Source organism: Bidens hawaiensis, unplaced genomic scaffold (genome assembly GCF_021521415.1).
Source record: "Bidens hawaiensis isolate Kalapana, Puna unplaced genomic scaffold, B.hawaiensis_p1.1 tig00052660_1, whole genome shotgun sequence".
Taxonomy (NCBI): Eukaryota; Viridiplantae; Streptophyta; class Magnoliopsida; order Asterales; family Asteraceae; genus Bidens; species Bidens hawaiensis.
The window spans coordinates 29,128-56,855 of NW_027499482.1; the positions used below are offsets into that span (position 1 = coordinate 29,128).

General features: G+C 38.2%; 1 protein-coding gene across 1 annotated transcript; it reads right to left on the reverse strand.

Annotated features, from left to right (window-relative positions):
• Positions 1 to 1,097: 1,097 nt before the first annotated feature.
• On the reverse strand, positions 1,098 to 7,440 carry LOC143599757 (E3 ubiquitin-protein ligase HOS1-like). Its single transcript, XM_077077638.1, has 10 exons — positions 7,350 to 7,440; positions 5,680 to 6,067; positions 5,454 to 5,588; positions 5,202 to 5,377; positions 4,693 to 5,085; positions 4,428 to 4,586; positions 3,080 to 3,571; positions 2,157 to 2,294; positions 1,595 to 2,082; positions 1,098 to 1,506 (listed from the first exon to the last, which is right to left on the reverse strand). The coding sequence occupies exons 1-10, from the start codon at positions 7,425 to 7,427 to the stop codon at positions 1,341 to 1,343; spliced, it is 2,613 nt and encodes an 870-aa protein (XP_076933753.1). The 5' UTR covers positions 7,428 to 7,440; the 3' UTR covers positions 1,098 to 1,340.
• Between the last annotated feature and the right edge of the window lie 20,288 nt (positions 7,441 to 27,728).

Below are 27,728 nucleotides of genomic sequence, written 5' to 3' on the forward strand. Positions count from 1 at the left end.
AACGCCTTGCAATATGGCTTCTCGATGTGCTTTCTCAAAGTAGAGTTGGAATCGTGCTTTAATATTGAACCACATAGTTTGCAACGAGCCTTTTGATAACCTTCGTCATCCACAATCAAATCCCAATTCTTCCATATGTCTTGGTTGCGGTTATGGTTGACTACCGTAACAACCCTTGGGTCCTCTGTAACAGGAATGGGGGCAACAAAAACACTCTTCTTAGCCTTGTTGTTAGTTTTTTTGATGGGTGCCATAATAATATTTAGTTGGATGGTCGGGTAAAGGAACGGGTTTGCTAAAGGAGTAGTATTTTAGTTTGTTTGAGTTTGGTGGTGAAACAAGTAATGGAAACAAGTTATATATAGGTTTGGGCATCAAAAACCGGTTCCAACGGCTATATTACCTTTGGAACCGGTTCCAACGGATCTATTGTCTCAAAAACCGGTTCCAACGGCTATATTACCGTTGGAACCGGTTCCAACGGCTAATTGGTGTCTAAAAAACCGGTTCCAACGGCTATATTACCGTTGGAACCGGTTCCAACGGCTAGTTTGACTTTTGTTTGACCCTTCAAAAAAAACCCGTCAGAACCGGTTTTTCCGGGTACAAACCGAACCGGTTCCAATTAAGAACCGGGTAGGAACCGGGTTGGAACTGGTACTGACATACAAATAGGAGAACCGGGTACGATTTTCGGGTACAAAAATACCCAAACCGGGTATTGTTCCAACCGGGTTGGAACTGGAACCGGTTCCGGTTCGGTTCCACCAGTTAGGTTCCGGAACCGGTTTTTTTTGTGCACCTCTACCCGGGACTGCTTTCGCCTCACTTTACCGACTGACCAACATTTAAGACCGAGCCCACAGGTCAAACCTGCAAACCGCTATTTCATGTATCGGTTCTTCAAAACATTAGATGGGATGCTCAATAACATCAATTGATATCATGTTCAACATATATAAAACATATTATCCCACCAAAACTAACCATTATTAAATTTACAAAACATTTATAAAACTTAAAACAAACAGATTATTTGGAAAATCAAATGCGCAAAAACTCAAAAAACACCCAAATAAAAGCTCTAAATAAACATTTCAATTATAATTTTCAAGATTCCAAACTCAATTTAGCAACAAAAAGTCCAATATTTGACTTTTTATGTCTCAGATTACCAAATAAACACAAATTGTACTCGTAGGATATATCATCTTAAAATCATAAGATACAAAATTATGCCAGCAAAAAAGGCCAACCGAAACCACACATTATCAATCTGAACGGGATCATTGTGGATGTGGTAAAAGAGATTTTTTAAGTCTGCAAAATCTTGAAACAGTTCATTTTCTATTTCTAAGGCGCCTGCTTCTTCTTAATCCTGTCGAGGGCGAGTTAAAAGACGCGCCACCTGTCAGTGTATCGGCGCTTGGCTGATCTTCATCATCTGACCTCCATCTGGGCCCACCATTCATATTTGTTTGCGCAGGAAGCCTTTCATCTTTGTTGCTGAGAGAATATATAAATCCAAGATTACGTTTTTTGTCAATCCAAAAATCATCACGACACTTATCGAGAAAAATAAGAAAGATTATACCTCCACGTCATATCCATAAGATTAGCTGAAGCCTCCACATCAGCATCTCTTCCAAATCTACTCAATCTGTTTGAAAACTCGTTTTGGTCAACTTGGAGAGACTTATTCTTCTGAACCTTTGAAGAACCTCGGTTAAATTCTTTTAACGGTGTAGACAACGTAATAATATCATCAACTTTAAAGTTTTTACTGATGGATTTAAGCATGCTCATTCCTCGTTCCATATCACCAAATTTGTTCCCATGTGAAACCGGAGTACCGTAATTTGTTAATCCACCAAAGTTTGATTTGGGTGGTGACGGGTTTTCAACATCCATTTGAAGAATAACAGAAGAGTTAACATACGAAGGGGCTAAGTTGCTAGAATCAATAAGATCAGGGTTAGGATTTAAAACATTGATGTCGGTCTTTGTGGGAGATAATTCGGTCATTTGTCCACTTTTCACCTTTTCTTCTTCAACTTCTGGTAGTAGGTGTATGCCTTTGTTCTATAAAAAACCACAAGCTAGCCAGATAAATGTAGGTAAAATTTATTTAATAATAGATACAGGAATTAACTTACAACTAATCCTGCTCTCCAATGTTGTGTAGTACGCATTCTGTTTATTACATCGTCATCAACAATTTTGTTAGAAATGAAGTTCTCCTCAAGGTTTTGAAGTTTCTGATCAACCTGATATGCTTCCACATATCGATAACGCTAAAACAGAAGATTATATATTAGTAAGACGTTAGAGGGGCACGAAACTGAAATAACCGAACCCTACAATTTGGTTTATGTTTTCTTAAAAACCAATTATTCGGTTCGGTTTCGGTTTTGCTAACAAATAATGTGGCTCAAAAATATTAGGTCCAAATGTATGATAAATCAAATAACTATTAATTAACAAAACAATTTAAACCCAAATTCATTATTTTAGGCCACTTTTCCCCAAATTTCGGTAAAACCGAAAAAACCAAAATAAAAGCAAACCAAACCTTGGGTCAATTTTCCCCAAAATTAAGCCCAAATGGTAAAACTGAAAAAACCAAAACCAAACCGAACCCATTGTGAAAACCATAAAAACCAAAGCCAAACCGAACCCATCATGAAAACCGAAAAAAACAAAGGCGAACAGTTTTCAAAAGCCAAAAAACCGAAATTTTGATTTTCTGTTCGGTTTGAGCCCAAAACCTAAAAAACTGATTTCAAGTAATATTTATAAAAAATTAATAAATGGTGTAGCCCAAAAATTTTAGATTCAAATGTGTAATAATAATTAAAAAAACAAATGGTAAAACCAACACCGAACCCATTGTGAAACTGAAAAAGGAAATCAGACAGTTTTCAAAAAGCCAAAAAACCGAATACATGATTTTTGTTCAGTTTTGAGTTCAAAACCGACCCATGCACACCCGTATACGGCGTGCATATATTCCAGAGTCCATGTTAGCAACAAAATGGTGTTATACATAGGCTTGAAAGAGACAAGATAGAAACGATACCTGTAAATAAAACACGACTAGGAGACTTCCATTTGTAAAAGGTTCTTCCAAAGCATAATCCAAAAGACACTTATGTAAATGTTTTTCTTCATCTAAATTCCATGGTAATCCAATAATTCGGTCAACTAACTTCCTTCGCATACAAAGAAGACAAATTTCTGATACAAGTATCTCCAACCAATTCACCTCCCCTTCAGAATCATTATTTAATCCGTTAAAAGCATCAGACAACTCATGTGTTGCTTTTGCTTTCTTAGCTTTGGTGCAAATTGATCTTTGATACATAAACGCTTCAATCAGAAGTCCACACTCTACTCTGACCCTAACAGCAGTTACAGCCTCGTTAAGTGAGACCAGATCGGGCCCACTATCACTTCCTGACCACCTTAATACCATGAGAGCTGTATCAGGATTTTGTCTTTCTAATAGAGTTTGTGCAACTTTCGGGTGTGTTGTAGGCCCCGCGATCTCTGGGAGAAGGCGACAAGCTTCCTATGAAATGGCACCAGTGAAGAATTAGAATGTAAAAGTAAAACCATAAAAAAACGAGCATCAATATAACATATCAGCATGGTCAACACTCAAACTTATCAACACGTCAGCGACCACATCATCATATTGACTATGTAAGTTGTAGCCAGGTTAGAATTTTGAATGTATGAGCATTTTTTGAATGAAAGTAAAGTTTATTACCCAAAACAGAATTCAGACCAAACTAGGTTACCTTTTTACGCAATATGTGCCCACTTAATAACGACAAAAATAAGTTCTGATTCTACTTATTCCTATGGTGAAAGACTATATTTTGAAATGGCAATATTAGTCTCCATTTAAAACTGAACTGTGTAACTGTTTTAGGATAGTGGAGAAAGACACAATGGCGTCGAAAATCGCCATTAACGAAGTCTCAATCTTTGTTTCTCTAAAAAACAGGAAATAGTAGTTTCAAATTAGCATATAAAAGTAATAACACATCTATACATTTATCATAGCTGTGAGCCTGAACAATCATTTCAATGACCAAACACCATTAATGAAGTCTCAAACTTTGTTTCTCCAAAGAAAAACAGAAAATATTAGTTTCAATATAGCATGCAACTTTTCTGGTTATTTTATAATAGCTGTGAGCTTTAACAATTATTTCAATGACCAAAAAGATTCCTTCTCACTAAGCAGCAAACACAGATTAAGCTTTAGTTAAATAAAAGTATAAAACATAGATCTCTGTGTAACTCATATGGTACTCTTTAATAAACATATAGTGGAATAACTCATATTTGACAATGAATAAACCACAACTTCACAAAAAGACAAACTATGAAAGTTATGAAGGAGAAGGAAAAATCACCTGCAAGGCTTCGTCACTGTGGTCATCAAGAAGATAGAAAGTAAACGATTCCAATATTGAATGCCGGGCTATATTAAACGTAGCAGAAAAGTCATCTACACTGAATCTCCACTTATCATCAGGTATCTTCCATAGTCGGTCAAACAGGTAATATAAGAACTGCTCAAAGTTAAGGAGTGACGCATGTTAAATCCTTGTTTTGTTAAAAACAGAAGAAAAAACAAAGCAGAATAACGTATGATGTATTATATATGAAAAAGGATACAATTGCTTGTTTTGCTAACACCAGATCTGAGCTTCCATATAGAAAAAGAATGTCAATAGCCGACCTCAGGTTTTGAAAAGGATAGCTTCCTACAAGTCCTTCAAACTTGGCTCTAGAAAGTGATAAACCTTCATCTTTCTGCAAAGAAGCAATCTCTAGTTCATAATCTCTATCTGGTGTGTCCTCTTGTTGTTTGTCAAGATTTGATAAAGCATCTAGAATGAACAGGATTTCGCCATCTGGCGTTGAGGTTCCAATTGGGGCCGGCCATGCACGTTTGACGGCCATTGATATTCTCTCACGAACATCAGTACGCCATGATGAGAAACTATCATGCCGATTTAGGTTTTCAAGATATTGATGCCTTGTATACCAGATCATCATCTCTATATGCTGGGATTCGAGTGAGAAAAAAAATATCAAATAATGGGTCGGTTGTATCGTCAAGCAAAGCACATTATCAAGCAAACTAAAAGAAATGCTTGCTTAAAAAAATAGTAAGAACAAACCTGCTTTGTCTTTAGTATGGTCTCCTGCAAGTGGTTGATATCATGAAGTTGTGCCGAAAGGGAACCCTTAAAAGATGATTCCAACACTTCAAGAACAGTTAATATGCAACCTAGCCTCGCTGTAAACTTGAGAAGCGCATTTGACCTTTCCTTCATTTCCTTTACATTAAGATTATCTTTAAAAGAAGTCAAAGAAAATGGCTATTAACTCAACAGCACACGCTAAATATATTAATATATTTTGAAGGATACAAATAGGCTGAAGCTCAGCAACAATATTTTTAAATGTCCTCTTGCACCAGTCTTTGACAACCACTTCATCCAGCAACAAAGCTACAACTGGGTCACTAGAAACAGCACTTTCATCCATACAAACATCTGTAATATCTGTTAACAAATTGTTAAGAAAAACCGAATAATTAACGAGATTACACCATTTTTTACAACCAAAAAGTTATCCGTTTGGTGAAAAGGATACAATGGCAGATCAGGGATAACAAATTGTTCTCCATCGCAACATCAAAAAGCAAATACAGCCTTTTAACGTCAGCTGTTATTTGTTTCTCCCCATCTTTTTCTTGAACCCTGTCATCATATCTCTTTGAAATAAGACCAGCTTCAATGCACTCGTAATACAGGCGAAGCGAGAGCCTGTTCCCAGTTTTTGGTATGTTAACTCTGCAAATCGGGCAAACATCACATCGCTGACAACATTCTTCACATAAAGAAGCGTGGCCACACGAACTCAACACACTTTGAACACTGCATCCGCAGCTTCTTAAGTCCCTTGTAGCCCTGCAATGCTCAACTTTAGCTTCATTGCACAAATCTATCAGATCAATAGATGCTAAGTGCTCCAGTGCTTCCTGAAATCAAAGCCACTAGCAGCATAAACTTCCAAAACAATATGTGCATTACTATAGAAAAATGAACTGAAAATACCATTCTTCATTCAGATTAAAAAAGACAATCTTAATCAGACGACAATTGAAATTCCAAATAATTGAGAAAGGCCATATTAGTTATACACTTATAGCGACCAGGCTCGAGCTCACCTTGTTTTGACTTATGAGAGCTCGAGCTTGACTCGTTTCAAGCCCTTTTGAAGCTCGAGCTCAGATTGTTTATTAATAATTAATTTATATACATTTTTACATGTTTTAAGAAAAAACCTAGAGCCTAAGCTCGGATCGAGCTCGTGGGCAGTACCTTAAACGCTAAGCTCGGATCGAGCTCGTTGGCAGTACCTTAAATGAGCCAAAGCTCAGCACTAGCTCGACTGTATAGTGTGAAATTAATGCATACAAGTCTAAAAAAGATGAGACATAAAAATACAGAAGGCTCGATGAGCCTTAAATCTTCCCATACTCAGGCTCAATAACTAAACCTGCATCATTTGAAGCTCAGGCTCGGGCTAGTCACGTTTACTATCCATTAATTTATATGCATTTTTATATGTTCTGAAAAAACCCTTAAACGAGCCTAAGCTCGGCTCAAGCTCCTGCACAGTACCTTAAACGAGCTAAATCTCGGCTCAAGCTTGATTGTGTGGTGTAAAATTAATACATAAGAGGTCTAAAAGAGTTTAAGAAATAAAAATACACAAAGCTCGTTAGTCGTTACGACTCAAAAAACCTAAACCATATTTCCATACAAGGCTCAGCCTCAGGCTCAATAACTAAACCAGCTTTATTTGAGGCTCGGACTTGTCTCGTCTCGTCTCGACCTCTTTATCAATCCGATCTCAAAGTAGCTCATGCGCAGTACCTTAATCAAGCTCGACTGTGTAATGTGAAAATAAACACATAAAAGTCTAAAGGAGTTACGACTCAAAAATACACTAGTCTCGTTAAGGCTGGACGAGCCTAAACTATCTTCCTAACTCGGCTCAAGCTCTATAAGGCTCGGCTCATTTCGAGCTTTTCATTCATCTGCATCCCTAGGCATGAGATTGCTTACAGACTAAAAAGTAAAAACCCTAATTCACTGAAACAGATTCGCACAGCTAAAATACTCCAATTTAAACCGGTTAAATCTCTTCCGCGCATGTTATAAGTTATAACTGTGGGCATTCTATAGGTTTTGTAACTAATTGAATCGATTAACGTGCAGTTACAGATGTACAGTTGTGCAGATTTGATAATATACCTGGACTTTCCGGCAGCTGTAATTAGGTTGGAGTGAGAGATTAGTGGCTCCTCCGGCTGATTGTTTCCTTCCGTCCATTATTATTATTATTATTATTCTCCGTTTGGAGCTCGTAAGCTCTGATTTTGGGGTTTTGAATACAGAGGTAGAGCCAGGGTTTTTATTTTATTATTATTATTATTATTATTATTATTATTATTATATGAGAAAAAGAATATTAATGGGTGAGCATAAAAGGCCCCTAATGAATTGTTATTGCTAAAGCGTGCTTAGTTAATTATATCATTCAAGGATTTAACTAGGGATGATAACGGGTCGGGTTTAGTGGTTTAGGCATTTCCAAACCTATACCAGATTATTAAACCCCGTCTCAAATCTATCGGGCATACCCAGCCTAAAACCTGTCGGGTTTTCATCCGGTTAGACAAAATATAACTAATCGATTATAAAAAATATTACCATAAAAATAAAATGTCTCAAATAATTGTCATAAACAAGTTTCAACAAATAATATATTTAGAACATACAGTATAAAAAATGTATGTTGGGTACATCGGGTATATAATCGGGTAAATGAGTCAATGTTATCGGGTAATCGGGTATATTACAAATCCCAAACTTGTCTCAAACCCATGAAAATTTCAAAACTAATCCTAAATTCGTCACAAACCTGATAGGTCGGGTATTAAATCTCCCAATTATGTCGGGTTTCGGTGTTTTTCATCAAGTCCGGGTTTCATTGCAATCCTTAGTTTCAACTCACTTTTATTTTGTTTTAACCGATTTAGTTGAAACCAGACTGAACTAAAACCTTTTAAAATTGAACCGAAATATATATTTGGTCTGATTTTTTATGGAAATAAACTTCAGTTTTTTAAGCATTCACTTCATATTCAAATTTGGAAATCGCAATTTGGTTCAAACCTAAGAAGTCGAATATTAAATAATGGTTATTAAATATTTGTCAACTAGGTTAATTCAATTACAATTTATATATGTTTAGGCCAACTAATTTAATAACAAACAATTTTGTACAAATATTTTTTAATAAAAGTCATTTGGTCGAAAACTAAAAACAAATCGGATTCAAGTTTAATCATTAATTGGAAATTTAAACTTTTATGAATTCGATGACAATCTCGTTTTTCACTAAGGATACCAAGGGTGTTTGAAGATTAACAAAACCAACAAATGAGAGATTGTCACCTCATTGTTATGGAGATTATGACGATTTATTAGGGCACCCGTAAAGATTGTGGAAGGTGAAACCAATGTGTTTTAACCAATCATAATGCAGACACCATTACATCCTTCTTAAACTGACCGAATTCCATACTCGACAAAGGAGCCCGATTTGTTAGGGGTGTATGAAGTATATAAAAGTATAAAACCATATAGAAAACGACAGGGACCCAAATGATACCCCTATCATCCTAATATAAACATGTGCGTGACACAAATTGATGCTCATTTTTAATAATGTCAAAATGGAACAAAATTCAACATAACAACAAAAAGCCAATAAAGGTGACTACGGGTAAAAAAAAACTAACGAGACGTTTAGTCTCGAGTTCAACACCTTCGATCTAAAATAGCCAGTGGATCGTCATATACGTATGTAAACAGTAGACTCGTTTGCCACATATTTATAAGAGCTTAGCTAATTTCGACTCATTTCAAGCTTTTAACGAGCTAATCACGACTAGTTCGGGTAGGTCACTTAGAGATGCACAAAAAAACTCAACCCGGAACAGGAACCGAAAAAACCCGGAACTAGGTTTTTTATACTAAGGTTTTTACTACCCGATCCCGTACCCAACCATACCGTAGGGTACGGATAGGGTATGCATTTCAGTACAAAAAACGTACCCGAAAAACAAGACCTGATTTGTATCTGGTAAATACCAAAAAGAAAATTGAACCGGTTCTATACTCGAAACCTGGTTTTTCCAATACTAGAAACCGGGTTTTTCTAACCCAATCTATACTTGAAATTACCTGAAAAATACCCAAAAAAGTAAAGCCCCTTTAAAAACCCAATCTATACACAGGAAAAAGCCATAGGGTTTTTCAATACCCGAAAATAGGGCATTCAAATACCCGATTATAGAATACTCGATTGTATACATGAGTACCTGACCTAACCATGTGCATAGGGCATAGTTTTCTAGATACAATACTTGAACCCAAGCCCAATCAAAATATTGTCAATCCCTGATTTTTTAATACTCGGTTATTCCTGTACCCAAAAGATGATATCAGAAAACCCGATTTATACAACTATGAGGTCGATAGAAAACGCAATAACAATATAATACTAATAATCCCGTCGGTCAGCGTTTTGTACACTCGACTCGCCTCACCACACCAAACTCCTTTCGCGTCTCCACCGTCACCTCCGTCATTCTTCTCTCTACGTTCAACTTCTAGGGTTCTTCTTCTTCTTCGTCCATCTACAACTATCATGTCCACCATGCCTTCTAAGCATCACCACCAACCACTCCACAACTTCTCCCTCCCATTCCTAGCCTGGGGACAACGAATCACCAACAACCACTGCCACCGCAACTCCGACCTCAACAACCGCCGGAATCCTAAATCCGAAACCGACGAACAAAACGATGCCGTATTAGTCGATGCTGACGTGGCAACGGCAACGCCTGCTAACGGCGACGTCAAGCCGTGGAATCGCGATAAACCTCACCGGAATCGTAACAACTTTAAACCGGAAAACGACGAACAAAACGACGCCGTGTTACTTGACGGTGACGGAGGCAATATCAGCGTGAAATTAATCGATGATGACGTGGCAACGGCAACGGCTGTTAACGGAGACGTCAAGCCGTGGAATCTCCGGCCGCGGAGATTCGTAATCGATGCCGTTGACGGTAACGGTAACGGTGCGGTTACGGAGGTGAACGATGAACAGAGGAAGATGAAGAGGATGCTATGGATCTCGTTATCGAAGGATGAGATCGAAGAAGATATTTACGCGTTTACTGGCTTGAAACCGTCTCGAAGGCCGAAGAAGAGGAGCAAAATTGCACAGAAGCAAATTGATGTATGTGTGATGATGTTATTTGTTAGTTGATTGAATATATCTGTGTGATTAAAATCTTAGATTGTTGTTTTTGTTGAATATTGCAGAATGTGTTTCCTGGATTGTATCTGGCAGGGATTTCGGCCGATTCGTATCGAGCTTAGATAGCTATCAAGGTAGTTTCTGTATGTTTATTCAGTAGTGTTGTAGAACTTGCTAGGCTCTAGTCGATCAGCGGGATTGAAGTTTTTATACGTAATTTCAGTTTTAATGTTTTATTACTTTATATGTGCACACACACATTTTTATATGTAGTTTTTAGTTTTATACATGTATACACACTTTCTTATATGTAAATTTCAGTTATATAATATGTAGTTTATTAAGGTTGATCAGAATTTACAGAGTCCCGGGGTTGCTCCAACTAGACCCGGCAAGGGGTGATTTGGACGATTGGCTAAATTTAGCTGGTCACCAAGCGACTAGTGATTAATCGTTGATTAGTCCAGTTTTTTTGAACTCCGGTTCTATTTCGGATTTGAATAGCATGTTTGTGAAATCTGTGCATGTTTCATTTGTTGCAGAAGCAGGGATTAGTCGGATTATGAAGCGGTGTATAATCAATGGAATCACAGTTTGAGGTATGATGATGTAGTGATTTTTTCGAAGTGATTGTTGATTTAGGTATGAACATTATATGATAGGATATGAATGTGTAGAAGGTTTAAACCAGTAGTTTATTAATTTATGGAGTTTATATATAACAATCAAAGACTTAATTTAGTTTAGGTTAAGAGTTATGCATACTTGTTTCGGTTCCTGTCACAAAGGTAGAAATTTAATTAAAACATCCAAGCAATGATCACGCCTCCACGAAGTGGCAAATTGTTTAAAGTTTGTGCTTTTATTTTTCGGTTCGCTGTTAATATGTGATATGTTACAGTCACTTTGCTTACCTGGTTACAGTCTCGGTTTTACATTTTTGATAAACTAAGAATTAATTCATTTTCTCGAAGATTATATAGCAACCTCCATTTATATACATCAAAAAACTTAATCAAGAAATTAAACATCAACATTTCTGGTACCAGCTTTTGCTTGAAGTTTGCAGTATAAGAGTGATTTTCTTGTTCAATGCTGATTTATGCCCTCTTTATGACCATACAAATTCAGCAGATATGGTATTATGGTAATTTCCACCAAGAATGAGACCATTTGGGTTTGGTCAAATGGGTTGGGCCTGTTGAGCTGATGGGCCCAAAGCCATTACGAATCTAATTTGTGGTTGTTGATGGGAATGACAACTGACAAGTCAAATTAATGGGCTAAATAGCATTCAGCTTATTTAATTCGGACTAAAGTCCTAAACTATTATGTTGGGCCAATTCACTTTTTTTTTGGTAACTTTGGGCTTTTAGTGTTCAAATTACAAGTCCAGCATTCCAAGTTATGCTTTCTTCAAAAGGATATTTTAAGTTTCAACCAATGGTGGCATTTATGTTACATCCTAGTTATCTAGATGATGTTTCTTGCATCAATTTATGGTGGATGAATTTCAATAATCAGGACATATATTTTGACCACAGGGGTGTAAACGAGTTGAGTTTAACCCGTACTTGACTAAGCTAAAGTTGGTTGCATTCTTACTGTGGTAAAGTTGTTTAGAGTCTTGGGTATAAAAGTTAAGCTTGACTATTTAATGCACACTATATTTGCATAATTGCAACTCCCAGAATAGGAACTGATCTAAAGTACCTAGAGTTTTTAACCGACTTGAGCTTGATTCACTTACACCTCTCATCTAAAGTCTAAACAACAATCATACCTAGTAAATTTTACACATAACCAGGCCCAGCCCATGAGCAGGGCAGGTGCCACAGGCTCCAGGCCCACATCGCTTATAGGGCCAGATGAGTTTTACAAAAAAATTATATATAAATATTTTAGGCCCAATGGTATTAAAAGGGAGGCCCAATAATATCAGATAACCTTGAGAGTTTTAACGTATCATACTACGTGGCAGTAGCATGAAGCCGTGCAACTTCTAAATCTCCAGCCAACGACGAGTGACGACCATCAGACTTCCGACGAGTGACGACCTTGAGGGTTTCTCCAGCCGGCGGCAATTGACGTCGCGTCCGGTTATTACAGATATGCATTCTTTCAGGTTATTTGTTGATTTATTTCATAATATAGGTTTATAGATTAACAGCCTTACATATTAACTTATTTTAATTTTCTATTTCCAAATCAAAATAGCATATTAGCATAATAGGCTATGTGTTATTATCAATTTAGGGAATTAGGTTCACCCGTTCATGGAGTATTGAGTGTATGCACTTTAATCGAGGCTTCGCTTCCAAAAATACCAAAAGAGCTTCACGATTCGTTTGCTATAATTTTTTTTTGTTTTTTTTAAAGCCTTTTGTTTTTCATGTCTTGAGCCTTGTTTTTTTTAATTCTCGAAGATGGCCCTGCACATAAGAACTTAGCAAACACCACTTATATAAATAGTGTTGCTAGCTTTACTGCTTTAGTCTCTTATGGAATGTGAATATGTGATACTCCATTGTAAGGATGAATGAGAAAACGATTTTGATTACCCAAGACTATCAAAATCATCCAAAAGTTAACCCAATTATTTTATTTAATAACGTGTGTATAATTTATTATAATCAACATAAAAAAGTAAAATAAAAGTAGAACTACAATGATAATGTTGGTTAGCAATTCAACTCCAATCATGCTTATGGTCCCATACTTGCCTACAACGAAATTACAAATTACTCCTCAATTTATTTGCTGGTAAGAGGGTCTAGATGTTAAATGGTCTTTTTAGAAGTATGATCTTGAATTGGACTGCAACTCAGCACTCATGATTAGGAATCCGCACGTGCGAATTTAAGTTAAAACTCCAAGTTGTGGGATTTGATTAGATCATATATGATGTGTAAATTGTAATCATATGGTTAACAGCTAAGCCCTCTCACATGGCCCAGATATGTTTTGGCCCATTTTATTTTTTTTTTTCTCAAAATGCTATTATCAACCACCTCTTATAATAATAAGAGTTGATTAGACCGTTAGTCCGTGTGGTTTCTAAAAAGTAACAGGTTTGGATTATTTTTTGTAACACACTTTGATTCTTCAACACTAACTATCGTTAAAACTTAAATGAGAAAGCGCTCGCATGTCTATTATGGGAGGATACCTTTTATCACTCACTAATTATATCCCAAATAAAAACCCAACCCTCCCTATCAGCCCGTGTTTACCATTGTGCCGCGCCGGCTGCCACCCCCGATTACCCACATATTACGATCACTATAAGCGCCGGAGTTTGGACCGATGCTCAACTATTCGCATTTTTTAAAACAAGTGAATAACAAGAAAATTTTGGAAATAATTATAAAATGAAAATACCAAGCTGGCTTTTCACACATTAACAACTTCTTAGTAATAGTTAGATTAATCATAGGTGACAGTTGCACATGCATCAGTGCACGTGTGGGTACCCTGAAATGACCTGCCCAATTATTAGTTTTAAAATTATTAGTTTTAATATTGTATTCGTAAAATATACTCTACGGATTTAAACTAATTACAATATATGATTTCTCTAGATACTCATATTTTATTATATGTGAAATATCCTTAATTCTTTAGTAATAAAATTCATGCAAAGCAAAGTAATATAAACCATTTATGGAGTCATGAAAAAGAAAACATAAACTAGTATACTCACATAGCAAATATTTATAAAAGGATATTAAACGACATACGGTTTACGGACAACTAAGGAACAATGAGAATAAAATAATACACATGTCTACTTCTTTAACTAAGATGATTAGCTCACAACAGACTTACTATTTCCCATTTATTTCACAAGTATAATGTACATGTGTTTATACGGTTTATACAATTTTTAGTTGATGCAAATATTTAACTATTAGTGTCAAACAGCCCTAATTAGTATTAAATTAAACAAAATTATGAGGTAAAATGGAACTCAACTTTATTGATAATAGCTATTTCTAAGCAAATTATGTAATTGAGTACATTTTAATATAAAGATACTAGTAGAAAAAAATGTATATAAGAAAGTTTAAAATATGGTTTATATATTCTTGACCAAATAGGATCGAATTTTAGTGTTGTCAACAGAATCTAATTATATATTAATGTATACTTTGTTTTTCTAAGTAGACTGGTTATATGATTGTGTAGATCCAGTCAAATAATTGTGTTCAAAATTAATTCGCCAGTTCATCAATTTATATCACATGTAATACCAATATGCCATCCATCCATTACACTATTGGCATGTATTTCAGAAATAATTTCTAACTGATAATTCATTTTGGAAATTAAATAGCGCAGATTGGCCAATGAGCTTGTGTGGAGTAGTAAGGGAGATACTTCATATGACCCAGGTTTGATTAATGCCCTTCATCATTTAGTTTTGGCAGCACCGGGTGATGATGGGAGACTAGGCGAGTAGGTGACGTAAACAGGTTGAATCCTTGAATTGAACGGGTTTAACTCACCGCACGGTCGTCGGACGAGTGTTCACAGATGTTGGCCTTTGGTGAGGGTTTTCCCCGGATTGAAAGACAGGTGTGTCCTAATGTGATGAATCTAGCTATTATGCTCATCTAAAAAATTCGTTGGACGTTAAATAAATAGCCGTAGATTGAAATTTGGAGGATCCAATGTCGATAAAATAAAATATATTATTTGAAAGAAAGGAGACACTTAGAAACGAAAAGGAAGCATGCATAGATTCCCCATTTTGGGAACAACCAAATAGAATGAGAAATTTTTTAAGATCACTTTATCAATATATTAATATTAAGTGTTTGGATTATATACGAACCCAATATTGTAACGACATTACACAAATATCATCAATAACTATCTTGAAACATGGTGTTGATCTTACAGATAATTCGTGTCGCCATAGGATCTTGATATCGGGTTCATAAAATCTGGATCTGATTCGATATTGTTCTACTTGAATTAGCTAATGTACAAAACCGTAAATTCCATAACTTTGTTAAGATAAAGGAAATCATAAAAGGTTTAATTTTGTTTTAAGACAGATTTCTTTTATTTCTCGTGACTTGAATTCAAGATCTTTGAGTGTTTAATTAAGTAGCCTATATGAGTAATATTTAATATTTTTAATGATGCTATTGACTTCAAATATAAACGTTTTAACACCGAATTTGCTATAGTAAAGTTGATAAGTCCACATGAAAGTTCTAAGTCTAAGCGAAAGTTACTTGGAGCAAGAATGTTGACGGTACATGCAACTAGGAATTTACGTGCTGCACGTCCAAAACAAGTCAAAATGGTTTAAAGGGTTAAACTATCAAAACAGTGAGAACGTTTTTAAATTTTATAATAATTAACCTAAAAAAAAGAATATTCAAACTACTTTATTTTGAAGTTGAAAAATAAGAGCATTTCACTCATATGTTTAGAGAAATTATGCAACTTGTATCAATATGTGACATGATTATGAGAGAAGTCCAAAGAATTTGTAATCATACTTCTTTTTGACTACGAACTTGGAACAAAGTTTCATTTTCATACCATTTGCAATTATATAGTCCAAAAAATCATTGCGATTTGGCCGAATTGAGAAGCAAAAATATTCCGACAAAAACGTTTTTCTGTAATAGCATCATGACATCTTAACTCATGAATGGTGGCAAACCTAATACGATGAGTAGTAGGGTCTTGAGATAAACCTTGAACATTTTAGTGTTGTAATATATCTCAAATAACCATGATCCTACAATGCCAATTCTTGTTAAGAGGTACGCTCCTGTTACGACAAATTCTACTCTAAATGTAATATATGGCATGCTCTTCAACAATGCTTAGCACAATAGTTGGTCAGAAGAACAAGTTATAGATTAATGTTGTAACACCCCGACCAAAGGCGGATTATACATCGGGGCGCCACATATTGTTTCATTACTCGTGACACTATTTGGGTGTCAATATTTAACAAATACATTCATTCGCTCACGCACAAAGTAGACATAAGATAACATAATTCATCATAAATCAATATATTATAAATCATAATAATCGAGCAGCAATAACTTGTCTTGATACATTTTAATCTAGGTCCAAAATAAAGAAAAAACTTCCTACGTGTCCACAAGCTCCAAATGTAGCTACAGCAAACCTGAACATGTGTTAAAATAAAACGTCAAACACTTGCGTGTTGGTGAGAAATCAAGTTTAATACAATACATAGATAACAATAAATCTGCGCGCAACATGTGTATGTCTGGTTTTCAACAAGGGTGTAATCCGATCGGGACCAAATCTAAGATTCATAGACTGCCAGTGCTCACAATTGAGCTCACAAACAAGAAAGACTGTGCAAGTGTAAACAAAAGAGAAAATCATAAACGATAGTTCTCCCGTGTTCATCTAATGGTACCATGAGAATTGCGGAATAGACCGACAAGACGGTTAATGATCCACACATACAAATAAACAGCCAAGTCTACATCCTCAACACATGGGATACTGCGCGACTAAAGTTCATAAACAAGTTTAAGACTCTAAGTTTGTATGAACACATGAACATCCCAAAACATTAAAAATAAAAAGGGATTAGGTACGAGATTACTCACTTGATAAACGATGCGGTGTAAGATAAAGCAAGAACCAACTCTTAACAAGCAAAGTTAACCTATAATTAAAGATTATTGTTTTAACGATTGGTTTTAAGTCTTGATTGTAAGTTAGCATAATTAATAAGTAAATTATTATATATAATATATATTACCGGAAAAGCAGGGCAGAACAGGGAGGAAGACGGAGGCAGAGAGGGAGGCGGCAGAGAGAGCAAGGAGGAGGTTAAATTAAGTGTTTGTGTGTGATGTGTTAGGAAAAATAAGATTATTATTTATAGGGAAACCCTAGGGAACACAATCCCTAGAAAAGGGGAAAAGATCTCCAAAAAGCAAAAGATTCCAAAAGCAAAAGTTATCAAAAGATATGGCAGCTGCAGGGGGCAAAGGAAAAGCTGACAGGTAACAGTAAACAGGCATGGGCGGGTCAGATAAAGGTACTGGTCAAGCATGGAAAAGCAGATCTCAAAAGATAATGTCAGTCACTTTTTCTATCAACCAATGGGGTTGGTGCGCATGCTGCGCCAAAAGTGGCTTTTCAGACATAAGATAGGTCAGGTCAACAGCACAGAAGATAAGACAACACAAAAGCAAACAGGCTGGATAAAACAGAAGAAAAGATAAGTCTAGCGCGAGAAAGCTACGCGCGAGAAGGCTAAGGCGCGCCGCGGGAAGAATCACATTTCTTAGCGCGCCGCGGGAAGAATCACATTTCTTAGCGCGCCGCGGGAGGAACTACAATTCCTAGCGCGCCGCGGGAAGAACTATAATTCTTCGCGCGTCGTGGGATGAACTACGATTCTTAGCGCGCTGCGAGAAGAACTACAATTCTTAGCGCGTCGCAGGAAGAACTACCGTTCTTAGCGCGCTGCGAGAAGAACTACAATTCTTAGCGCGCTGCGAGAAGAGTTCGTCTCGCGTATCGCTGGAACAGCTGGTCAACACGCAGGCTTCCTTGTAAGGAGTCTGGCGCGTGGAGCTGCGCAGACAACCTTAGGCGGGAAGAAACAAAGGACAAGGAGAGGAGAAAAAGAAGGAAACAAGGCTTAAGGGCGGGACGACGACAAGAGGGAACAGAAGGCGGAAAGAGAGAAGAAGAGGGACGGGACGGCGGAAAGAAAGAGAGAGAAAGAGGCGGGAAGGAAAATATATTATTATTATTAAAAGTAAAATATAAGTATAAATAAATATTAAATCATAAAAGAAAGAGATCGGATAAGGGAAACGGGTACCTGGGTCGGGTCGGATCGGGGCAGATGTCACAGTCTCCCCTACTTTAAGAAATTTCGTCCCGAAATTTATCTCGAAGTAGGTTGCGCAGAGAACAGGTGCGGGTACTTGATCTTCATCTGATCTTCCCTTTCCCATGTAAACTCGGCTCCGCGCTTGGACTCCCAGCGAACTTTCACGATAGGGATGCGACTGCGTTTGGTTTGCTTTACCTCGCGATCCAAAATCTCAACAGGCTTCTCAACGAAATGCATGGATTCGTCAACTTGAACTTCATCAAGTGGAATGTGAAGGTTCTCGTCAGCTAAACACTTCTTGAGATTGGATACATGGAACGTTGGATGCACATTACTGAGCGCGGGCGGCAGGTCAAGTCTGTAGGCAACTTTTCCTACACGCGCGAGAATCTTAAATGGTCCAACATATCGAGGAGCAAGCTTACCTTTCTTCCCAAAGCGGACAACACCTTTCCAGGGCGACACTTTGAGGAGAACAAGATCACCAACTTGAAATTCGAGAGGCTTTCGCCTGCGATCTGCGTAACTCTTCTGTCGGCTTCTAGCAGTCAGCAGATGATCACGGATCTTGGCGATTTTATCGGTTGTCTCTTGAACAAGTTCGGGTCCTGTGATTTGAGCTTCACCCACTTCGCTCCAACAAATCGGGGAGCGGCACTTACGACCGTAAAGTGCTTCAAATGGGGCCATACCAATACTGGAATGATAGCTGTTATTATAAGAGAACTCGATCAAAGGCAGGTGTGAATCCCAATTACCTCCAAAATCAAGAACACAAGATCGGAGCATATCCTCAAGAGTTTGAATAGTTCGCTCAGACTGTCCGTCAGTCTGAGGATGATATGCCGTACTCATGTCCAAGCGAGTTCCTAACGCAGATTGGAGAGATTTCCAAAAGCGGGATATAAAACGGCCATCGCGATCGGATATGATGCTCAAAGGAGTACCATGGCGGCAGACAATTTCCTTGACATAAAGCTGCGCGAGTTGCTCAACACGGTAGTTTTCACGAATGGGCAGAAAGTGAGCAGACTTAGTCAAACGATCCACTATTACCCAAATGCTATCATGTTTGCTTGCTGTCAAAGGTAACTTGGTAATAAAGTCCATCGCTATACCTTCCCATTTCCACGTAGGAATTTCTGGTTGTTCGAGCAAACCAGATGGGCGTTGGTGTTCAGCTTTTACCTTAGAACAAGTCAGGCATCTAGCTACGAACACAGCAATATCCTTCTTCATACCGGGCCACCAATAAGTAATGCGCAAATCCTTGTACATCTTATCAGCGCCAGGATGAACGGAATATCGAGATTTATGCGCTTCACTCAGGATATCAGCGCGAAGATTCTCATCAAAGGGAATCCAGATGCGATTGAGATAGCAGAGAATTCCACTTAGATTGGGCACAAAATGCGCTTCCGCGCCACACGCTAACTCGGCGCGAAGGTTACCATTACTGATGGATGCGCGCTGCGCGTCACGAATGCGCGATTCAAGGTTGCTTTGGATCGGCGCGAAGTGAAGCTGCGTGCGCGGCAAGATACAGTTAAGCTGGCAGGGTTTTCGGCTGAGCGCATCGGCTACCACATTAGCCTTACCAGGATGATACCGGATCTCACAATCGTAATCGCTGATGAGTTCGTTCCATCGGCGTTGCCTCATGTTGAGTTCCTTTTGATCAAAGATATGCTGAAGGCTTTTATGGTCAGTGTAAAGGATACACTTAGTACCATAAAGGTAGTGTCTCCAGATCTTCAAGGCAAATACGACTGCACCAAGTTCGAGATCGTGAGTCGTATAATTCTTTTCATGAACCTTAAGTTGCCTTGATGCGTAAGCGATAACCTTGCCTCGTTGCATAAGAACACAACCGAGACCTTGGTTGGATGCATCGCAATACACGACAAAATCTTCATTACCCTCAGGTAACGCAAGGATAGGAGCTTCACACAACAAACGCTTGAGCGTCAGAAAGGCTTCTTCTTGCTTCGAGCCCCAAATATACGGTTTGCCTTTGTGCGTCAGAGCTGTTAAAGGCAAAGCGATCTTCGAGAAGTTCGAAATGAAGCGCCGGTAATAACCAGCTAAGCCCAGAAAGGAACGGATTTCGGTAGGAGTGGATGGCGTAATCCAATTCTTGATTGCTTCAATCTTGGATGGGTCGACATGGATACCCATCTTGTTAACAACATGACCAAGAAACTGTACTTCATCCGACCAAAATTCACACTTGGAGAGCTTGGCAAAGAGCTGCTCGGCTCTAAGCTTTTGCAACACCAACTGAAGATGTTGCTCATGCTCGGCCTTGGTCTTAGAATAAATCAGAACGTCATCGATAAATACAATCACGAATTTATCCAAGAAAGGCCTACACACCCGATTCATTAGATCCATGAAAACGGCGGGTGCGTTGGTTAAACCGAAGGACATGACCAATAATTCAAAATGGCCATAGCGAGTACGAAAAGCAGTCTTGGGAATATCCTCATCGCGGATGCGCAACTGGTGATAGCCAGAGCGGAGATCGATCTTGGAAAAACAAGAGGCACCTTGGAGTTGATCAAAGAGGTCGTCAATACGCGGTAAGGGATACCGGTTCTTAATGGTGAGCTTGTTCAACTCGCGGTAATCAATACACATGCGAAACGAACCATCTTTCTTTTTAACGAACAACACCGGAGCACCCCAGGGCGAAGAGCTAGGGCGGATGAATCCTTTAGCTGTCAGCTCTTGAAGTTGGCTTGCCAATTCTTGCATCTCAGCGGGCGCAAGACGGTAAGGAGATTTAGCTACGGGGGAAGCACCAGGGACAAGATCAATACGAAACTCGACTTCACGAGCGGGAGGGATACCAGGAAGATCATCAGGAAAAACTTCAGGGAAATCACGCACAACAGGGATATCGCGAAGCTTCTTCTTTTCTTCATCGGGTTTGACCACATGGGCTAAGAATGCAATACACCTTTTCCGCATGAGCCTTCGGGCTTCGGCGCAAGACATAAGTTTAAGACCACTGGAGGGTTTCTCGCCGTAGATGTGAAGATCACCATTTTCTCGAGGAATGCGAATCAACTTCTTGGCGCAAATAACTTCGGCGCGATTATGCGAAAGCCAATCCATACCAATAATAACATCAAAACTTCCAAGAGGCATAGGGATGAGGTCGATTAGAAAATCGTTTTCGTTAAGGTTAAGCGTGCAATCTTTAATTACTGAGTTAATTAAAACAGTTTCGCCATTAGCCAATTCAACTGAAAAATTTTCTTTTAAGTTATCGCGCGGTCGCGCAAGCTTCTGCTCAAACGCGCGAGAAATAAAACTTCGATCGGCGCCAGTATCAAAAAGTACAGAAGCATAAAATCCGTTAAGCAAAAATGTACCATTAACTACATCATTATTCGCTTGCGCTTGGTGCGCGGTTAAGTTAAAAGCTCGTCCGCGCGTCACTTGGTTCGAAATCTGGTTCACCGGATTCGCTTGCGTAATCTGAACTTGTAGTCTCGGGCACGCGTTCCGGAAATGACTGGGATCACCGCAGTTAAAGCACGATCTGGGTCGTGGGTTTTGGTAGGTTGGTTGTGGGTTCTGCGGGTAGACTGGTGGTGTTGGCGCAATTGGATTGGCGGGAAGGACTCTACAGTTTTCCGCCATGTGACCAGCGCGGCCACATCGGTTACAAAGTCGACATGGGACTTGAGGTGGGTGGTGAAGTCTATAGGTTGGGCAAAAGGGGTGGTTTCCTGTGTAAGGTTTCTTAGTTGGCGGGGCAGGGAGTGCGAGATTGGTTAGGGCATAGTTGTGGACTATAGGGGGAGTTGGGTAGGCTGATAGTGGGTTATGAGCGTATACTGGTGGTTGGTAGGTAGGTTGCTGGACAATGGGCGGGCTGGTAAGCGCATAAATTTGTCTGCGCCTACGCTTCGGGTTGTTACGGTTTGAGGGTTCAGGTTTGGTTTCTGTTGGTTCAGGGACAGTCTTGGTGAGTTTGGTTTTCTCAGTTCCCCGCAGGAACAGGGTTCCTGCTCTGACATGGTTGTCGCTGAGCACAGCGGCCAACTCAATGGCGTCAGAGAGGGTTACTGGGTTTCTGGCCCATACAGAATCCTGAATTTCCATGGGGAGACCCCTAAGGAATTTCTCAATGGCTCGGCGGGAAGGGGTAACAAGGTGAGGGACAAGCAGGCTTAGTTCATGTAAGCGCGTCGCTTACTCGCGCACTTCACCGCTGTACTGCTTAAGATTCCAAAATTCTTCCTCCAGGCGCTTAACTTCGTTGGGAGGGCAGAATTCTCGCGTCAGAATTTCCTTGAATTCCTCCCAGGGCATGCTAGAAGCAGTTTCTGCGCCACGCGCATGAGCTACTCCATTCCACCATGTAAGCGCTCTAGATTCCAGGACACTGGAAGCATATAGGGTTCGTCTGTCTGAGGGGCATTGGGTGTGGAGGAAAGTGTTTTCTATTTTCTCAAGCCACTGGAGCATCACGGTGGCTCCTTCAAGACCTGTGAACTTTGGAGGGTTACCCGCGTTAAAGGACTTAATGTTGTAACCAGAGGTGTTAGCATTGTTTTGGCTCAAAGCTTGGGCTATCGCGGCGGCCATTTCCTGGGAACGTTGCAGCGAACGTCTGCGCGAGGCTTCTCTCCTCTGATGACGGCGAGATAGCGGAGGCATTCTATAAAAGTTTTAATTTTAGTTAATATCTTGGTTTTAGCGCAAAGTATAACCTCGAAAAGCTTGGTTTCGCGGAGTCAGTTACTGTCAAAAGTTAAAGTAAAATAAATGACCCTAAATGCAGACTTAATAAGGGTAACAAATTCGAATCAAGAATCGACAATTCATGTATCACCATGACCTTCCGAATTCCCAATTTAAAATATACGAGCAAACGAGTATTGGGGATTGACGATTCATGTATCACCATGACTTTTCAATCCTCAATATAAAATATACAAGAAAATGAGTATTGGAGGTTGACAATTCATGTATCACCATGACTTTTCAAGTCTCCAACCTCAGAACATAATCGTAAATGGAAATTGAAAATCAACTATTCATGTATCACCATGACTTTTCGGATTTTCAAATCCCAACAATCGAATATGTAAGAAAAATCAATAAAAATCGAAATTCAGCAAAAATCGAAATATCGTGAAATAAAACATAAAATCAAATACCGCGTCTGCGCAAGCATATTTATAAATAACGAGTAATTAACAATAAGCGCGCAAACATGAGATTTCTCTCATGCACGAGAAGGGACTCTTAGGTATTCTAGGCCGTTACGTCTAACCACCTATCCTAAAGTCACGGAGCTCTGATACCAATCTGTAACACCCCGACCAAAGGCGGATTATACATCGGGGCGCCACATATTGTTTCATTACTCGTGACACTATTTGGGTGTCAATATTTAACAAATACATTCATTCGCACACGCACAAAGTAGACATAAGATAACATAATTCATCATAAATCAATATATTATAAATCATAATAATCGAGCAGCAATAACTTGTCTTGATACATTTTAATCTAGGTCCAAAATAAAGAAAAAACTTCCTACGTGTCCACAAGCTCCAAATGTAGCTACAGCAAACCTGAACATGTGTTAAAATAAAACGTCAAACACTTGCGTGTTGGTGAGAAATCAAGTTTAATACAATACATAGATAACAATAAATCTGCGCGCAACATGTGTATGTCTGGTTTTCAACAAGGGTGTAATCCGATCGGGACCAAATCTAAGATTCATAGACTGCCAGTGCTCACAATTGAGCTCACAAACAAGAAAGACTGTGCAAGTGTAAACAAAAGAGAAAATCATAAACGATAGTTCTCCCGTGTTCATCTAATGGTACCATGAGAATTGCGGAATAGACCTACAAGACGGTTAATGATCCACACATACAAATAAACAGCCAAGTCTACATCCTCAACACATGGGATACTGCGCGACTAAAGTTCATAAACAAGTTTAAGACTCTAAGTTTGTATGAACACATGAACATCCCAAAACATTAAAAATAAAAAGGGATTAGGTACGAGATTACTCACTTGATAAACGATGCGGTGTAAGATAAAGCAAGAACCAACTCTTAACAAGCAAAGTTAACCTATAATTAAAGATTATTGTTTTAACGATTGGTTTTAAGTCTTGATTGTAAGTTAGCATAACTAATAAGTAAATTATTATATATAATATATATTACCGGAAAAGCAGGGCAGAACAGGGAGGAAGACGGAGGCAGAGAGGGAGGCGGCAGAGAGAGCAAGGAGGAGGTTAAATTAAGTGTTTGTGTGTGATGTGTTAGGAAAAATAAGATTATTATTTATAGGGAAACCCTAGGGAACACAATCCCTAGAAAAGGGGAAAAGATCTCCAAAAAGCAAAAGATTCCAAAAGCAAAAGATATCAAAAGATATGGCAGCTGCAGGGGGTAAAGGAAAAGCTGACAGGTAACAGTAAACAGGCATGGGCGGGTCAGATAAAGGTACTGGTCAAGCATGGAAAAGCAGATCTCAAAAGATAATGTCAGTCACTTTTTCTGTCAACCAATGGGGTTGGTGCGCATGCTGCGCCAAAAGTGGCTTTTCAGACATAAGATAGGTCAGGTCAACAGCACAGAAGATAAGACAACACAAAAGCAAACAGGCTGGATAAAACAGAAGAAAAGATAAGTCTAGCGCGAGAAAGCTACGCGCGAGAAGGCTAAGGCGCGCCGCGGGAAGAATCACATTTCTTAGCGCGCCGCGGGAGGAACTACAATTCCTAGCGCGCCGCGGGAAGAACTATAATTCTTCGCGCGTCGTGGGATGAACTACGATTCTTAGCGCGCTGCGAGAAGAACTACAATTCTTAGCGCGTCGCGGGAAGAACTACCGTTCTTAGCGCGCTGCGAGAAGAACTACAATTCTTAGCGCGCTGCGAGAAGAGTTCGTCTCGCGTATCGCTGGAACAGCTGGTCAACACGCAGGCTTCCTTGTAAGGAGTCTGGCGCGTGGAGCTGCGCAGACAACCTTAGGCGGGAAGAAACAAAGGACAAGGAGAGGAGAAAAAGAAGGAAACAAGGCTTAAGGGCGGGACGGCGACAAGAGGGAACAGAAGGCGGAAAGAGAGAAGAAGAGGGACGGGACGGCGGAAAGAAAGAGAGAGAAAGAGGCGGGAAGGAAAATATATTATTATTATTAAAAGTAAAATATAAGTATAAATAAATATTAAATCATAAAAGAAAGAGATCAGATAAGGGAAACGGATACCTGGGTCGGGTCGGATCGGGGCAGATGTCACAAATGTGAATCCACATTAAGGTATCAAAATACACTAAAAAAATTAAGAAACAGTTAATAATTTTTTTTTATTTATTAAAGCACTAGTATTTGTGCTACAAAAGCAAATTAGACAAAAACATGTAAATTCTATACATATAAATTTTTATATATTATCTAAATTACTATAAACTATGTTGTCCTGGATTGATGGCCAGTGACTTTATTTAAACACACAACGATCCTGAGTTCAAGTCTCATGAACAACAACAAACCATGCCTTTCCAATATATATATATATATATATGTTCATAACATAATTCAGCTTTAATCTACATATCCAATTTTAGTCATATTTTCAAGACATTAAATAATTTATATGATTAGGTAATATTAAGCATGATTAGGAAAGATAAAATATTATTAGATCTAGGAACAAGTCGGAGAACCTAATGATAAAGAGATCTTGTCACTTTGAGGTTGTTTGTTTATTACTTAATTATTTATTAATATATTTATGTAACAGAGGGTATTTTTGACCATTGACCAAATTAGGGTTTGCACGAGCGGGGCAAAAACAATGCTTTGCTGTTAATTTGCTGTTTGAGATTAGTGGTGTGGTTTGCCACGTACGAATCACATGACTATTAATCATGGTGTCCAATGCAACTTGACATTCTAATGTTATGAGTTATGACTAATGTATTTGTTAATCAATATTTAAATAGAATCTTATTTTTGAATCCTCTTCTCACGTTCCTAGAAGTTGCAAACCATAAACTTTTGAATCCTCTTCTCACTTAGTTGAGAAAAATTACAAGTTTGTTAAGAGTGATTTATATTAGTGGATGACAGATGAATCTGAATTCGATGGGTAAATTCAAAATCCGAAATACTCAAAACAAGGATTCTGGTATAATATAAGTTTGGAAAATGTTGCGGGTATGATACGGTGATAATCGACGGGTTATCCGAAATATTATACCCGTTTACCCGAACCATATTCATAAATATTGTATTTTTATTCTTAGTTTTCAGTTTTTATAATTTTAATTATTAACCCCAACCCAATGACAACGGTTATATTTGTGCTATCCCCTCTAGGTTGTAGTAATCGTCAACTAACCCGTTTGTAGTGCTCGCTTAAGTTGTGGCGCCCAACCCTCCCCAACCCGCTCAAGATCGAGCAATCCATTCCTTCCTTCCGCCCGCAACTTCATTTATAAAATATTTGGTTGAACAAAACATTCTAAATAAAAGTAAACACCATTTTGCACAATTTTTTAGTTAGACTAGTTTTTAACGATTTTTTCGTGTTTTTAAGTTTGGTATTGATAAGATAAAACCCGTACTTAAAATCATCACCATGTTGACAATGATGTGTGACCAAAAATATCATGTGTTAAACCATAATAATGTAATGCACAAAACTATACATGTGGAAACCAACCTCTTTATGATTCAATGATGAAGACATGAATGGACCTAACTCATAACTCCCTTCTCCTTTCAAATTATTGGAAACTTGCACCCCAATTATTGCTATTTTATTTTTATACCCCACCAAATGATCTTGATTTGAATACTTAATAAAATGCTATTAATTACATATAATTTCCATTTTAGATTGTGATATATTTATGTTTTTCCAATATAGGAAATTACATTAGTATTAGCTATGAGTCTAAATGAGTCAATTACAAGCTCAACTAAGATCAGTTCATGAGCTGTTTTAAAGCTCGAGTTTGGCTCGAAAATTGTTTTCTCAAGCTCATATTCAGTTCGTTTATTATAAATTATTTAATATGTGTATGTGTGTGTGTGTGTGTGTGTGTGTGTGTTTACTTATTTTTCTATACGTTGAAAAACCTTAAAAAGCCTAAGTTCAACTTGAGCTCATGTGGTACTTTAAAAAAGCCAGTGTTTGGCTCAGTTTCAAGTGCTAAGTGTGAAATTAATACATAGAAGTTCAAAGAGGTAAAACTTAAAGATACACAAGGCTCGAGCTCAGCCTTGATAACTAAACGAGATTTGTTTGGCTAGCTCGACTTGTTTGCACCCATACTATTACCTTATTATTTCGAAACCATAAATATTAAATATATTATTGTGTGATTTCAAATTTCACTATATTTGAGATCATAAAACAATATATACAAAC